The sequence below is a fragment of the Neoarius graeffei genome, chromosome 2 (assembly GCF_027579695.1).
Source record: "Neoarius graeffei isolate fNeoGra1 chromosome 2, fNeoGra1.pri, whole genome shotgun sequence".
In the NCBI taxonomy this organism is placed as follows: Eukaryota; Metazoa; Chordata; class Actinopteri; order Siluriformes; family Ariidae; genus Neoarius; species Neoarius graeffei.
This window is the reverse complement of record NC_083570.1, coordinates 23,615,501-23,632,805: the sequence shown is the minus strand read 5'-3', so window position 1 is coordinate 23,632,805 and position 17,305 is coordinate 23,615,501. Positions and strand designations below refer to the sequence as shown.

At 42.9% G+C, this 17,305-nt stretch overlaps 1 protein-coding gene across 2 annotated transcripts in view; it reads left to right on the top strand.

The window, feature by feature from the left end:
* The window catches only part of LOC132872385 (junctional adhesion molecule-like), a 57,487-nt gene that overhangs the window by 26,632 nt on the left and 13,550 nt on the right, over positions 1-17,305 (top strand). For both annotated transcript variants that reach the window (XM_060907159.1, XM_060907168.1), the window contains exon 2: positions 3,467-3,772. In XM_060907159.1, coding sequence (XP_060763142.1) covers positions 3,467-3,772 — 306 coding nt within the window. The remainder of the gene's footprint in view (positions 1-3,466; positions 3,773-17,305) is intronic.

Here is a 17,305-nt window from a genome sequence, read left to right as displayed (position 1 = left end):
CTGGGATAGGCTCCAGCTTGCCTGTGACCCTGTAGAACAGGATAAAGCGGCTAGAGATTATGAGATGAGATAATCGCCTTTACACATTTGTGCCAGTCCAGAGTGATGGGCTATATACAAAGATACTACAGGCTGCTCTCTGCATAGCTTATCTGACACTTGCTGGAGTGCACAGATTGATGCTGTAGCAAAACACTTATGCCCAGGTCAGATGGCAGAAAGATGCATGCTGCGACCTGCGATTGGTCAGATGGCGACTGATCGCAGGTGGATGCAGGCGTTTTGTATCAAATCCTTCCGTTGTGGTCAGACGTATTGCAAGATGCAGAGATTTTAAGCTGAATCAACCAGTCGGAAGCAGACGCAGCTAGACGCAGTGCACAGAAATCCTTTAAAAATATAAGGCCATAAGACTGCTTGCAGGTTGTTGTAAACTATTTGTACCGTAGGTGCAGTCTGCATTTACCTGCGATGCATCGCAGCCATCTCTAAAGACTTGTCTTCCCCTGCATCAGCCTACGTCTAGCTGCCACTACCTGCTTCAACCTGTGATTGGTTGCTCAAGCATTGCACAACTGCCTGCCTCTACATGTGTCAACCTGCTATTTGCACCGATTGGAAGCAAATCACAGCTAAAAAGCGAACAGATTGTGATCCACTTGTGCCAAACTGCCTCTACTAAAGACCCTTTGCAACACTCTGCCATTATCTGCATCGTCATGCATTTATTTTGTTATCACAGGTAGACAAAAGTAGTTGAAAACTAGTTGCAGCCTGCCGTCTGACCTGGGCATTACCTGATGTCATTGAGGCCCTTGTTTCCATACTCAGCTCATGCAGTCTCACAAGTGAGGCTCGAGCTGAAGCTGTTGGTCTGAAGAAGTACTTCTCACCATTTGGATGAAAGTATTGCAGTGTATTGATAACAGAAATATGATACTCCAGTTAGGGAAAATATCAATTGAGGTGGAGGCAGTTAATGTAAATGCACTCAAAGATGAGATGCAGGCTCTTAGAAATGGATGGGATTCTTTCCTCTCTGAGGTACCATTGATTGCTAATCAAATGGGAGTTCCACCTCAATTTCAAAAATAACTCAACCATGAGAAGAGGAGGAAGAGGTTCCATGTTGAGACTTTAGTAGAAACAGGTCAGGAAGACAGTGCAGAAACAACATTTCGAAACACTGGATTTTTGACTGCCATGGACCAGATAAGAAGTGACTTGGATACTCTGTTCCAAACCATAGCAAATATTGTTGAAGAATTTGCAGCCATACTAAAAGTTGGGCAGTTAAGTGACAGTACTATTGCGTCTGTCACTCAGCCACTGATAATTAAGTATACAACTGATCTCACATCTCAGTTTGAAAGTGAAATCAAGCATCTTAATTCAATATTTTCTGCAGTGGCAGAAAATATTGAATTAAGATGCTTGATTTCACTTTCAAACTGAGATGTGAGATCAGTTGTATACTTAATTATCAGTGGCTGAGTGACAGACGCAATAGTACTGTCACTTAACTGCCCAACTTTTAGTATGGCTGCAAATTCCCCTCTGACTGCACCTGCCTTGCTCGCCAAAATGCAATTTACAAACTGCGACTCCAGAGCATTTTTGGAGACGTTTGCATTGCCTTTAGGATTTTTTTTACACCCTCCCAGTTACTGTTGCTGGTGGGGAAAGGGAATTTATTCAGCTGAAACTGATCAAGAGCTATCTGAAATCAACAATGGCTCAGGAGAAGATTTGATCAACGATTTTGCTACCAAGAAGATTCAGCGTTTGTCTTTTGGCATTTGAATTCTTGGTGATGCCCTGCGATGACCTGGTGACTTGTCCAGGGTGTACCCCACCTCTTGCCCATAGTCAGCTGGGGTAGGCTCCAGCTTGTCTTCGACCCTGCACAGGATAAGCGGTTACGGATAATGGATGGATGGATGCTTGGTGAGAAACAATCTCTGTATATAAAATAGAAGCATGTTGAAATTAAGAATACCTTAACAGGCATGTGAAAGAAATCCCCTTTTTCTGTTTTTGATATGTGCATTTGCAGGGAGCATGGTATGACCAATTTGTTGATGTAAAATTCATTATTGTGTTCAAAAATGTTCCGCTCTGTTGCACAACAAAGCTCATAAGTGACTTTAAAACTGTATGTAGAGTATGTACAGTGTTTAGTTCATTAGGGGCTGTTGAACATTGAGATACTAAATATTTGAGGTTGAGAAATTTATTCTCTACCATTTGACCTCTTTGTATGTTTCGATGTTTTGCCATTGTTCACATTTATATTTGTTGTTATTAAATAAAGACGTGAATAAGTTGATGAATGTAGAGTTTTTCTCACTGCACTGCTGAATTGTATTGACTCTGTTTTCTATTAAATTGGCACAGCCAAAAAAAGAAAGAAAGAACATTCCGTGGATTTCTTGCAGCGCACCAAGTAATTTTCTATCAATTAAATAGTTATTCATCAACCTAGAAATTTAACTGCATATAATGAGTCAGTACATGACGGAGACATAAGGATGAATTTGGAAGTTTGTTTGCGACAGCCAGGCCAGTCTATATTAAGTTTATACTTGTCTACTAGTTTATCTACAGGCTACAGCCTGGGTCTCTAACTAAATACTGTCACCTGTGGGGTGGGTGGGTGTTATATTATATTCTTTCATAGGGCCCAAAATTCTAGCGCCGCCCCTAGCGGAGTGTATGTTGCATGTTTGTGTGGGTTGAAATGGTGTCGAGAGGGTATGTACGAACGGCATGCTTCCGATTGCTTTCATGGCTGTTGTCTAATTTTCTATTAATTTTAGATATTTTAAAATTAATCTTCTAATAGCACTGTAAAATCTCTGTACTGGCTTGGGGCAGGGCGGGCTCTTAGTTTTCTTTGGGTTTGTTTTGAGCATTGCTCTTTATTTGAGTTGTGATTTGATTGTTTGTGTGGTTACCACAAAGATTTGAAGACAGTTTGTTTATGATTGGGGAAATTTTTCTTGGTTTTCTGTCTGGTGGGATGAAAACTGTGTACAGGCCATTGTTGCCTTCCAAGACCTATTTGTTAGCGCCCTCATACTGGAGTCCGTGTGCTCTCTTAACTTGTTTTTACCTTTTATGGCTACAGTGAAATCAATAAATTATTAAATCAATAAATTATTTTCTCAAATACATTTGAGGAAGCCTGCAGCTCTCTCATTCATTTGATTGAATGGCCTGAATTGGGATGACAATTCGTCGGACTGTTTTGAAGTGGGGTTATTCTGAGATTTTGGATAAAACCACAGGGAGGTCGAGTCACTGGTGGTAGCCACAGATCTGCAATAATAATAATAATAATAATAATAATAATAGATATTTAATCACAACTGACTTCCACAGCCTGACGGGTGTTCTTGTTTGAAATGCTGTACTTCATACTGTATTCAGTAGATTCTGAGTTTTTGTGTGTTTGTTTCTGTAGGCTGTGCTCTCTCTGGTGATAATAATCCGGGAGAAATCATACGACACAAAGGTGGTTCAGTGCTGTTACCCTGCTCCTGCTCTGACCTCAACACCAAACCTCAGAAATTCACCTGGGAGGCCAGCAGAACAGGACGTTTCACAGAAGTGTTAAATGATGAGCACTACCGTGGCAGATTTCAGCTGTTTAATAACACTTCTCCTGCTAATCTGTCTCTGCTCCTATCTGACCTGAGAGAAGAGGATGATGGAGACTACAGGTGCAGCACTGAGAGGGAACACAGAGACATCACGCTTTATGTTAAAGGTAAAGCATTTAAATACACAATAAAAGTTGATCTTCACTGTGAAAGCAGGCTTGATTTGTCTTTAAATGAATTACAGTTACAGATGTAACAAAAATGTGGGGGAGTCACGTGATCAGCTGGACAAGATGGCAGCTTCGGTCGAATCCGCTCAACCCGGCGTTGCCATTTTTACTTTTATTTCCTGTTGTGACAACTATTATTTTTCTTATTTGACGGTACTACTGATTGTAAATACGCCATGTCCGATTCGAGCAAGGAATCTGAGGCAGGCCTTGCTGTAAAGACAAGAGGGATAACAACAAGAGAAACAAATCCGCTCCTCGCACCCTAATCTTTAATCCGCTCCGCTACACAACGCGCCAGCTGATTCCTCGCACCGCCAAGAAATCCCCGCTCATAGTGAACGGACGGACGGGTCGCTTTTCACCCGACTACAGCGGCTTCACCATCAAGCGGCGCTCAGCTTTCTCCCAAGCTATGAATATGGCCCGAGCAAAAGGAGCGGAGTTCTTCCTGCTCTACCCCGCCACGCTGAAAGGCAAAGCTGCCGGCAAAGCGGAGGTTTTCCAGCGCCCGGATAAGGCCGAGGATTTCATCAGATCCCTCCCGGCATCGCGAGCTCCACCTGCGGCCGGGAATGACGACTCGGTGCCCGAACAATCGGGCGAAGCTGTCGGCGAACTACGGCTCTTTGAAACTGAATTATTCTACACGGTGCCCAGATTACACTGCTGAACATCAGCCGGAGTCTCTGACACACCACTGGTTTGTTAATATAATGTGTTTGATAGGGGTTTTTTCTTTGTTCTTCTGATTATGATTAGAGAGAAGTGGCTGACTTTAGCCTGGCCTGCATTAGCAGTTATTTTACAATCCTTTTGGTCCAGAATTAGTTTTATTTTTTCCGCAGTCCAAATCCTGCGCTCTGATTGGCTGGCGAGCGGCTCTGTATCCTACGCTACGGACCCCGGTTACGGACCTCTGGCGACTCGCTCGTTCACAACAACAACAAACATAGCAGCATTTTTTGTCAACATTTATTTTCGCATTTCTCAGGAGAATAGCATTAATTTTACAGCATGGATAACGACAGTGTTCATAGCGAAAGCGAGTTTTACTGCCCTGAGGAAGAAGAAATAAATTAAAACATTTCAGGAGAAAGCTAAAAACCTAACTTGCTAACGCTGAGCAAAAACATGGCTGAATCCTGAATGACTCCTATTTGTATAAATAGGGGACTACATAGGCGGCAAAATGTAGTTGTTTTCCTGCCATGGAAGTGCACTTGTAAACCGAAGAGAAAGCAATTTGCATTACAGCCGTGAATGAGGATTCAAAATGGCGGCTCGGCTCGGTTTTCCCTTTCGGGGATTCCCTCCCTCCTACTCTCTCCGTCTTTTTGTATTGAAGCTGTGCGCTCTGTTCAGCGGGTTTGGTTTTCGGCGGTTTTTGGCATAATCTGATTTGTGACTGGGTCTGGAGGGGATCATGGATGAGGGTAGTGGTGGGGGTGGAAATGAGGATGAGGCATTTAGAGAGTTGCTACTGAATCCCTGGATAAGGAAGGAGGGTAGTCACCAGCAGCAAGCGAAAAGGGCTTTTTCAGATGATGAGGAAGGAGAACGAACAGTGAGGTTGAGAGTGTGGCAGGAGGATGAGCTGAAAGTAGTGGTTGGTTTTAAAGAGGGCTGTGACATTGGTAAAGTTGGACTTATTACATTGACTAATGGTTTGAAAAAGGTTTTGGGAGAAGTGGAGAGGGCGTATCCGATGAGGAATAGCAGGTTGCTCATTCAGTGCAAGAATAGGGCCCAAAGGGATAAGGCGCTGAATGTTCAGTCAATTTGCAAGCTGGATATAAGTGAAGTAAGGGTGTTTGGAGAACGGAGAGCAAGAGGGGTGATATCTGGCATCCCCTTAGGGGAGAAGATGGAAGATCTCAAAAAGACAATTAAAGGTGGGACAGTGTTGAATGCAAAGAGACTACAGGCTACGCGGGATGGTGAAAAGAGGGATAGCACGTCTGTGCTATTGGAATTTAAGGAAACAGTACTGCCAGAAAGAATTATGGTGGGATACATGAGTTTCCGGGTGCGAGAGTATGTCCCTCCACCAGTGAGATGCTATAAGTGTCAACGATACGGACACATAGCTAAAGTCTGTCATGGTAAGCAGCGATGTGGGAAGTGTGGAGGAGAACATGAATACGGACAATGCGGGGATAGCGATGTGAAGAAATGCTGCAACTGTGGGGGGGATCATACAGCTGCGTATGGAGGGTGTCCGGCAAGAAAACAGGCGGTAGTGATTCAGCAGGTTAGAACATCCAGGAATTTGTCGTACGCAGACGCGGTCAAAGCAGTTCAGAAAGAAAGCAGAGCGGGTAGTCAAAAGGCGCCGCATTCGCAAGGCACGCCTACTGCGTCAGGAGTAGGGAGCAATGAGGAAGCTATAAACCCAGAGAAACTTATTCTCTTTATTGCTTATGTTGTCAACTGCTCTAATGACATAAGGAGTAAAAAAGATAAGATTAAAATGATCGTCAAAGCTGCCCACAAATTCCTAAATATAGGGAATTTATCGTGGGAAAAAATTCAAGCAGCTTTAATTAGTGAGACGAGTGAACAATCACAACCATTAGGGTAGAACCTCTGATAATAGTCCAGTGGAATGCCAGGAGTCTTGTGGCAAATGGTCAGGAGTTTAAAGGAGTTTTAAATGAAATGAAATATAAGCCAGACGTTATTTGCATACAAGAGACTTGGTTGAAAGAATCACTGGATTTTGTAATCAGAGGGTACTCCTGTGTGAGAAGAGATAGGGTGGGAGGTAATGGGGGAGGTTGTGCCACATTTGTAAGGAAGGGAATACAGTATAGGGAATTGAAGAAAGGCAATGAACAAGAATACATTATAATAGAGGTATGGACAAGAGTGGGTAGTGTCAGGGTAATTAATTTCTATAATCCATGTAAGCAGCTGGAGGTGGGGCATTTGGAGGAAATGTGGGAAAACATGGAGGGTAAAACAGTATGGTGTGGGGATTTCAACGCACATAGCGCTGTTTGGGGTAATAAAGAGGACAGCAATGGTAGGATAGTGGAAAGCTTCATGGAGGAACAGGGATTGGTGTGTCTCAATGATGGCACAAGCACTAGAATAGATGTGGTGAGGGGGACGGACTCAGCGTTAGACCTTACAATCGTGTCAAGGGCGTTGGTGCATAAATGTAACTGGCAGGTGCACACAGACTGTAGTATAGGCAGTGACCACTTCCCCATCACGACCAGAGTGGAGCTAGAGGTGGTGAGGGTAGTTGAGATAAGAGAAGGGAAGTGGATCTTAGGAAAAGCTGATTGGGAAAAGTTTATGAAATTTAGTGACCAAAGACTGGCGACTATTGATACCAGTCAAAATATTGAAGATTTATGCATTGGTGTGACTTGTAGTATTGTGTATGCGGCCCGAGAGGCAATCCCAATGACTAAACCAAGGGGCTTGAATAAAATTGTGCCATGGTGGGGTAAAGACTGCAGTGAAGCTATCAAGCAAAGAAATAAAGCTTTTAGGGTGTTAAGACAGACTTATAAATATCAGCACCTGATAGACTATAAGAGGGCTCAAGCACTGGTTAGAAGAGTGATTAAGAAAGCAAAGAAGGAATACTGGAGAAGTTTTTGTAACACTCTTGGACGTACGACTCCTATTGAAAAAGTATGGGGAATGATTAAGAGGATGAGAGGGAAAGGAAGAGGGTATGAATACCCAGTAATGATGGAGGAGGGGAAGGTTATCTTAAGCTGTAAAGAAAAGGCAGAAGCAATTGCACGAACATTGGTCAAAGTGCACAGTTCGAACAATCTAAGAGTAGAGGAGGTAAGGGCCAGACAGGAGACGAGGATAAGGTATGATGTACAAGACAGGGGAAATGTAGAGGAGGAAGGGGTCCTTAATAGACCATTTACCCTCCAGGAGTTGAATAGGGCGTTACAGAAGGCGGGCAGGTCTACTCCAGGTAGAGATAGGGTATGCTACTCTATGCTAGAACACCTCAGTGTCGAGAGTAAGGGAACATTACTCCATTTGTACAACAAGGTGTGGGAGGAGGGGGTACTTCCTATATCCTGGAAGGAATCAATTATTGTTCCCATACGGAAACCAGGGAAAGACCCCAGGATCCCTAGCAGCTATAGGCCAATTGCGTTGACCTCCCAGATGGGGAAAACTCTTGAGAGAATGGTTAACGACAGAATGGTATTTTTTCTAGAGTCCAGGGGGCTTATACACAACTACCAGTCAGGTTTTAGGAAGGGTAGGAGTACAATGGATCCAATTATAGCATTGGAGGACGCAGTCAGAAGGGCCCAAGTAAATAAAGAGTCTGTTGCAGCAGTGTATTTTGATATAGAACGGGCGTATGACATGCTATGGAGAGAGGGGCTGCTTATTAAACTGTCCCAGCTTGGAGTAAGAGGGAGATATTTGCAGATGATGGAGCTATGTGGAAGAGAGGAAGGAACGTGGAGCATATAGTTCAGAGAATGCAGCAAGGAGTGGATAAAGTACAAAAATGGGCTTTGGATTGGGGCTTTAGAATCTCTGTGGAAAAGACAAAGTTTATGCTCTTCACAAAGAGAAGAAGTATTCAGGATCTTAAAATCACTGTTGGGGGGTCAGAGTTGGAGAGAGTGGAGCATTTTAAGTATCTTGGTATGTGGTTTGACAAAAGGCTGACCTGGGCTATGCACATCCAGAAAATCATTGAAAGATGTAAAAGAGTGCTGAACGTTATGAGATGTCTGAAAGGTACGGAATGGGGGGCTGATAGGACAGCAATGAAGACCATCTACTCAGGCCTGATAAGGTCAGTGCTGGACTATGGATGCGTAGCTTATAGGTCTGCGGCTGAATCTATACTAAAAAAACTAGACCTGGTACAGTATCAAGCCTTGCGAATATGCATGGGAGCTATTAAAACCTCTCCAGTGGCGGCCATGCAGGTAGAGTTGGGGGAGATGCCTTTACATCTAAGGAGGGATCAGCTGTCTTTGGTGTACTGGGCTAATCTTATGGGGCACCAGGAAGGTCACATAGGCCTGCAATCACTAATGGATTGCCAAGAGAGGAGAAATGACAGAGTTAGAAGCTTTGGATGGGTTATAGGAGAAATGGCAAGAGAAGTAGAGATCAGAGACTTACCTGTATGTCCTACTGTTCCATTTGCTGCGACTCCTTGGTGGACCCTACAATTGCCTTTAGTTGACCTTGGCCTTCTGGAGGCAAGAGAGGAGGTAGAAGTGGACAAGTATTATGCTGAAAGGTACATACAGAATTACTATGGGGACAGCTATATTGTCTATACAGATGCATCAAAGAAGGATAGTCAAGTGGGCGCTGCATTTGTAATTCCAAAATTAAAAGTGACTGTTTTGCAAAGACTGAGCGACAACCTGGCTGTGTACACAGCAGAACTGGTGGCTATATTATTAGCACTGTCTTGGGTGGACAGTAATAGATCTGTTCCAGGGAATATTGTGATTGCTACTGATTCTACTTCAGCTCTGCACAGCATCAAAAATGTACAATCACAGTCAAGACAGGATATCATAATAGATATCATTCAGATGGTAAGCAGGCTGCAAAGGTCAGGGGTCAGTGTAACACTGATGTGGGTGCCTGCACACATTGGAGTTACAGGTAATGAGCTGGCAGACCAGCATGCCAAGAAAGCAGTAGACCAACCTGGAGTAGAGATGCACATAAAGTACAGTAAAGCGGAAATGAAATGTATAACTAAAGTCAAAATTAGGCAGAAGTGGCAGGAACTATGGGATAAGGGACACACAGGTAGACATCTGTATAATATTCAGAAAACAGTGGGAAGGGGACGAAGTACACATAGGAGTACACAGGAGGAGGATATCATTTCTAGAATGAGAATTGGCCATACAGGTCTGAACAACATAATGTTTCTAATAAAGAAACATGTAGATGGCAAATGCAGTGACTGTGGCAACCCTGAAACTCCAGAGCATGTGGTAGAGTCATGTACTAGACATCTGGATGAGAGGCAGGAACTAAGTAAATGTCTTGAAGGAGTGAAAGTTCCCCTAAAGCTAAGTGAAGTACTTCTAAGGCAGACAGGAGAGCCATGTTTTACATATTTGTTTACCTTTTTGAAGGAAACAGGTCTTCTGTGGAGATTGTAGGCAACACTCCCTTTGCTTATTTGTTTATATTTCCCTTTATTTATTTATTAATTTTATTTTAGTTTTTTTTTTTCTTTTCTCCTTTTCCTTTTTCCCCTTTGGGTGTAGAGTAGCGTAGATCCAGACCCACACTCCCTTTCAGAAGATGGCGGTAATGCACATCTAAAAGTTGCTTGCCCACTGCCAATAAACCAGAAGAAGAAGAAGTAGTTTTCCCTTTCGGGCGCTCTCGATTCCTGTTAGAATTTGGTAAAGAAAAAAATAAATATATTATTTACCAGCTGAAGGTCGGTCCGTATGGTGAAATACCGTGAGGGAGGCCTCGGTCAGTACTTTCAAGACCTCGGTCACGGTATTTCACCATACGGACCGACCTTCAGCTGGTAAATAAATATTTATTTGCTGGCGCTTTGTGGGCTCCCTTAGCTTTCTCTAAGGACAGAACTGAGCATACCACTACTATAATCTGGAGGGTTTGACTGTGACGCTGAGCTTGTTTGTTTGCTCGGGTACCTGGTTAGCCGGCAGTTAAGATGTGTGTGTGTGTGTGTGTGTGTGTGTGTGTGTGCCGGGGCATCCAGAGAGGAGAGCTGATTCCTGTTTTTCTTCCTGAGCCCTAAACTCACAGTTACTTCTGCTAGATGCAGCTCATTCTATAGGCATGTGACGACAAAAATCAAAGTTATTAGATTAAGAATATTTCTGCTACACTAGAAAAGACCTTTAAAATGATGCATGAATCAGCTATCTATGACAAATATTAAAGTTATGAATTTTTTAATTTTGAAAAATCGAGGGGATTTTCAGCCCTTCATTACACACTAAAACAATAGAAGAACTGTGACCGATATCAACAACTTCCACCTGTAAATGACCATAACTTGCTTAATTTTTGTCCTACTTCAAAAAGTAAGGTATCAGCTGAAAGCTTATGAGGAGAACAAGAAAATAAAATGTATCCAAACTACAATGTCATATACTATTATTTTTATTTTAATTACCATGGTAATTAACATCTTTTTAAAAACAATTACAGCATGAGTGTGACACATAACTGTATACTGCCACCATTCACCCTTCAAAACTCAGGGATGAAAGTCTTCCGGATTTACCCGGGAACACAGATATTTGACAAAACTCTTGAAAATCTCCGGTTTTCAGAATGGAGAAATTTATTTTTCGGATTTTTCATGTTCCTAAACGCGGCGTAATACTTCGCATCATCCTTGCATGGGCGCGGTCCTTTAATAGCCCAAATACAGTTCATTGATTAAAGATACAGTGGGGCAAAAAAGTATTTAGTCAGCCACCAATTGTGCAAGTTCTCCCACTTAAAAAGATGAGAGAGGCCTGTAATTTTCATCATAGGTACACTTCAACTATGAGAGACAGAATGGGGGGAAAGAATCCAGGAAATCACATTGTAGGATTTTTAATGAATTAATTGGTAAATTCCTCGGTAAAATAAGTATTTGGTCACCTACAAACAAGCAAGATTTCTGGCTCTCACAGACCTGTAACAACTTCTTTAAGAGGCTCCTCTGTCCTCCACTCGTTACCTGTATTAATGGCACCTGTTTGAACTCGTTATCAGTGTAAAAGACACCTGTCCACAACCTCAAACAGTCACACTCCAAACTCCACTATGGCCAAGACCAAAGAGCTGTCAAAGGACACCAGAAACAAAACTGTAGACCTGCACCAGGCTGGGAAGACTGAATCTGCAATAGGTAAGCAGCTTGGTGTGAAGAAATCAACTGTGGGAGCAATTATTAGAAAATGGAAGACATTACAAGACCACTGATAATCTCCCTCCATCTGGGGCTCCACGCAAGATCTCACCCCGTGGGGTCAAAATGATCACAAGAACAGTGAGCAAAAATCCCAGAACCACATGGGGGGACCTAATGAATGACCTGCAGAGAGCTGGGACCAAAGTAACAAAGGCTACCATCAGTAACACACTACGCCGCCAGGGACTCAAATCCTGCAGTGCCCCCTGCTTAAGCCAGTACATGTCCAGGCCCGTCTGAAGTTTGCTAGAGAGCTTTTGAATGATCCAGAAGAGGATTGGGAGAATGTCATATGGTCAGATGAAATCAAAATAGAACTTTTTGGTAAAAACTTAACTTGTGTTTGGAGGAGAAAGAATGCTGAGTTGCATCCAAAGAACACCATACCTACTGTGAAGCATGGGGGTGGAAATATCATGCTTTGGGGCTGTTTTCTGCAAAGGGACCAGGACGACTGATCCGTGTAAAGGAAAGAATGAATGGGGCCATGTATCGTGAGATTTTGAGTGAAAACCTCCTTCCATCAGCAAGGGCATTGAAGGTGAAACGTGGCTGGGTCTTTCAGCATGACAATGATCCCAAACACACCGCCCGGGCAACGAAGGAGTGGCTTCGTAAGAAGCATTTCAAGGTCCTGGAGTGGCCTAGCCAGTCTCCAGATCTCAACCCCATAGAAAATCTTTGGAGGGAGTTGAAAGTCCGTGTTGCCCAGCGACAGCCCCAAAACATCACTGCTCTAGAGGAGATCTGCATGGAGGAATGGGCCAAAATACCAGCAACAGTGTGTGAAAACCTTGTGAAGACTTACAGAAAACGTTTGACCTCTGTCATTGCCAACAAAGGGTATATAACAAAGTATTGAGATGAACTTTTGTTATTGACCAAATACTTATTTTCCACCATAATTTGCAAATAAATTCTTTAAAAATCAATGTGATTTTCTGGATTTTTTTTTTTTCTCATTTTGTCTCTCATAGTTGAAGTGTACCTATGATGAAAATTACAGGCCTCTCTCATCTTTTTAAGTGGGAGAACTTGCACAATTGGTGACTGACTAAATACTTTTTTGCCCCACTGTAGGTGTTCTTTGTTAATGGCGTGCGTGCCAGCACCTTCAGGTGCACATGCTAAGGCGCGCAGGACTGACGCTGTTCTGCACAAGCGCAACACAATCGCGCTAGAAAGCGTGTTCAAGCTACCAGTGTAGCTGCAGTCTTTTTAGTTGCAAATTACAAGTATTTCCTCGTGTTAATAATTCGCCATGTCAAAACAAGCAAAACTTTCCTCCTTGTTTAGACGTGAAGAGAGGTAAGCATTTTATTATCTAATTTTTTTTTTTTCATCAAAGTTGCATTTTGTGGTTTCGAAGCTAAGTTTTAGTGCCGTTTCTAGAACACAACATCAAGAAAACGTGGAAGAAACAGCAGTAATGGAAGAGCCGGTTTCTAAGCTACCTAAAACTAGCAATGGTAATTATTTTTTGTTACATAATGTACTCAGGCTGCCAGTCAGTGTGTGACACACCCTACGCCCCTGATTTCTCATCTCATCTCATCTCATTATCTCTAGCCGCTTTATCCTTCTACAGGGTCGCAGGCAAGCTGGAGCCTATCCCAGCTGACTACGGGCGAAAGGCGGGGTACACCCTGGACAAGTTGCCAGGTCATCACAGGGCTGACACATAGACACAGACAACCATTCACACTCACACCTACGGTCAATTTAGAGTCACCAGTTAACCTAACCTGCATGTCTTTGGACTGTGGGGGAAACCGGAGCACCCGGAGGAAACCCACGCGGACACGGGGAGAACATGCAAACTCCGCACAGAAAGGCCCTCGCCGGCCCCGGGGCTCGAACCCAGGACCTTCTTGCTGTGAGGCGACAGCGCTAACCACTACACCACCGTGCCCCCCACGCCCCTGATTTATGAGAAATTTGGTCTTCATTGGTGTGTTTAAATTTACAGACAGTACGAACTAATGTAAACAATTGGCTTCAACTCGCATAAATATGAATTGGAAATTTTTAGTTCACTTTAGCTTCTGCAAACACACAACTCTACTAAAAGATTGATAAACGAGGCTCAGTGTCCCCAACATTGAAACCTGAAAGCTTTCGAAACTCTAACAGACCTTTACTTTTTAACAGGACTGTTTTGGCATTTTGCTGAGTTTACCTTCAACTGTCTGATTTTTTTCAAAGTAATGAACTGTGTAGCAGGAAAATCACCGTGTTTTCTAAATGCACTCCTGAAAATTACTCATTAACTAGGGGAATTAAATTCGATATTTTTGACATATTAATCATTCATGTACATGAAAGAAAAAGGCTTAAGTTATAACTTGTTTTAGTTAAAATAAGTACTAGAATGCAGGGTTTTGCATGTTATTTTATTAAAATATTTTCGGGGGACGTTGCCCCTCCCCCCCAATCTTAGTTTGACTTTCAAAAGTTCAGGTTTTTTTCTTTGCTCCACTTTCATCTCTCAAAACTAATGTACCAATTAGAACAATCTAACCAGTGATGTACAACGCTAATGTTCACATTTCTTTGTCAAAAAATTATGGAAATCGTTAAGTTTAGGAGATAGTTAAGTCCTCATGTGGTCGGCAGTGAGGGCAAACTTAGTAAGGTCGAATTCGATTGCGTCATCATAGGTTTCATTTTCTGCCCAGTTACTTATTATATAGGTACCCCTGCCCTTTTTCTTCAGTTTTGTGCTCTTGCACAAAATTCACTTGGGCCTACCCTAAAATCGACATTTTATATGGAATACATACAGTATAACTGCAAGTAAACTTTATTTATTCGTTCAAGATACTGTCTAAGATTAATTAGTTTTATTGTGAATTATAAATGAAACAATGGATTTATAAAGCCCTCGTCCTCCCAAGTTAGCGGTAGAAATCAATCGTGGCCGCCCATCTGCCGGCAGCACTTGGACACAGTTTTCTAACAATAGCAAAACCAATGTGCTAGTCTTTTGATTACGATGAAACTTGGCAGTAATCAAGAAAAATACTTAAGCGATCACTTCTATATGTTTAGAAAATACAACCTACTCACCATTGATGGTAGCAGAAGTCGGAAGATGAGAATCTACTTCATAAACAAATTTTTTTTTCCACTTCCCGTTGTCACATCGCAAAAATTCGAGAACCACAAGATTACTGAGAATACTGACTACGTCATCAGTATTTGTGTACTGGGGAAGTCCGCACGGGAATCAATAACGTAGAAAGCAAAGACCAAAACGCGACGCGTGAGTAGCCATCGCAGGCCGCTAGCGGTAGGCAGAAACAATACAAGCGCTATGCAGGTCATTGTAGCGTAACTACATTCTAGCAGCCTGATTCAACGGTTCAGTTTATTAAGTGCTGGGTTTGAGGTTAAGTTTGATCCTTTGTGGTCCCATGTCCATTCTAGATTACGGATCAACATATGAGTGTTTCATTATCTTTTGGTTTAGTTATTTTTTGCTTGACTGTTTATTGGATTTTGTGTGTTTTGTTGTTGTTTATTGGGCATCACCAGGGGATATTGCAGGGGAAATTGTTGTCTTTGCTTCTATCATCTCATCTCATCTCATTATCTCTAGCCGCTTTATCCTTCTACAGGGTCGCAGGCAAGCTGGAGCCTATCCCAGCTGACTACGGGCGAAAGGCGGGGTACACCCTGGACAAGTTGCCAGGTCATCACAGGGCTGACACATAGACACAGACAACCATTCACACTCACATTCACACCTACGGTCAATTTAGAGTCACCAGTTAACCTAACCTGCATGTCTTTGGACTGTGGGGGAAACCGGAGCACCCGGAGGAAACCCACGCGGACACGGGGAGAACATGCAAACTCCACACAGAAAGGCCCTCGCCGGCCCCGGGACTCGAACCCGGACCTTCTTGCTGTGAGGCGACAGCGCTAACCACTACACCACCGTGCCGCCCTGCTTCTATCATATTCTGGGAAACAGGAATGGAAGCTTAAACTTCTCATTGGAGGAGAGGTCTGTTCATTTTGCGTTCATATCGGCGAGTCGGTTTGCCACAGCTGCTGGCACCTTGTTAAACAATGATTATAAATCCCAGTTTCTGCACCAATTAGAGGATTTTTTTGGACTTTAATTTAGGCTCGGTTGATGACCCCAGAATTTTGTGGGATGCCGTCAAAGGATTTATACACAGCAACGCCACGCGCTTCGCCTCAAATTTGCATAAGGCTAGAACAGCTAAATTACAAACTCTGGAAGCTGACTTGGCCAGAATAGATTTGACCTTACAAAGTAACTACTCCCAACAGATTGAATTACAACGTGACAGCATTAAAAAATAAATTAATAATATTTTAAAGCAACAGTCAGAATTCCTAATACATAGGTCTAAGCAGCGTTACTGTTTTCAAGGGTCTAAACCCAGTCACCTTCTAGCCTCCAAAATCAGGACAAATGAATGCTTTGCTTCTATCAGGTCCGCGGCGGGCAAAATTGTAACTGAACTAAAGCAGGTGAATGAGACCTTTCACACGTTTTACTCTAACTTATACCAATCAGAGATACAGTTAGATAGAGATACCGTAGGTGTCACAATTTCCTTGATCAGCTAGATCTACCACAGATGGCAGCAACTGATTCTATGCAACTTAACGCACCCATATCGCTGGAAGAGCTTAAGTCAGCGGCTCTCGACATGCAAAGAAATAAATCACCAGGGTTTGATGGAATACCACCTGAAGTAGACGTGGAATTCTGGGACAAGCTAGGCCCGCTACTTTAAGACATGATAATGACATCTATAGACAAGGCAGTTTTTCAAGTGACGTCAATATAGCCCTGATATCTTTACTCTTAAAGAAAGACAAGGACCCTGTAGACTGCAGTAGTTATAGACCACTCGGTTTATTAAATGCAGATCTCAAAATATATGCAAATGTGCTGGCTCGATGCATTCAGAATCACATGCCGACATTAGTCAGCTGCGATCAAACTGGATTTATAAAGTCTAGGCTAGCTGCGGATGATGTCAGACGACTCCTGCATATAATGCTGCAGTAGACAAAACAGCCCCAGCTGCAGTTCTATCCCTTGACGCTATGAAAGCCTTTGACAGGCTGGAGTGGTCCTTTCTGTGGGTGGTAATAGAAAAAAATGGGTTTTGCTGGAAACTTTATCAGGCATGAAAATCTCTCACCTTTCGGCGAAATTCGCCGTTTTGAAGTCAAAAAGGGTGACCTACGCGAATCGTGTAGATCCGAGGAGATTTTTTTTTTAAATTATCATATGATTGACTTAATACGCAAACTGAGCACTTCAGAAATCGGCCCTTTAAATGACACTTGGACGGTCAGTAAATCCTCCTGGCTGCTTCGCTGCCGAGAACCAATCATATGCCAAACTGCGTTCCATTATTCCAATCATGCGCACAGTCTTCACGTGTGCATGGAGTGCATGGAGAGAGCCTGTGGTTGAATTGCAAAGCTGCGAGAACGAGAAGCAGGACATATCCACCTGGGGCCATTATTAAAAAATG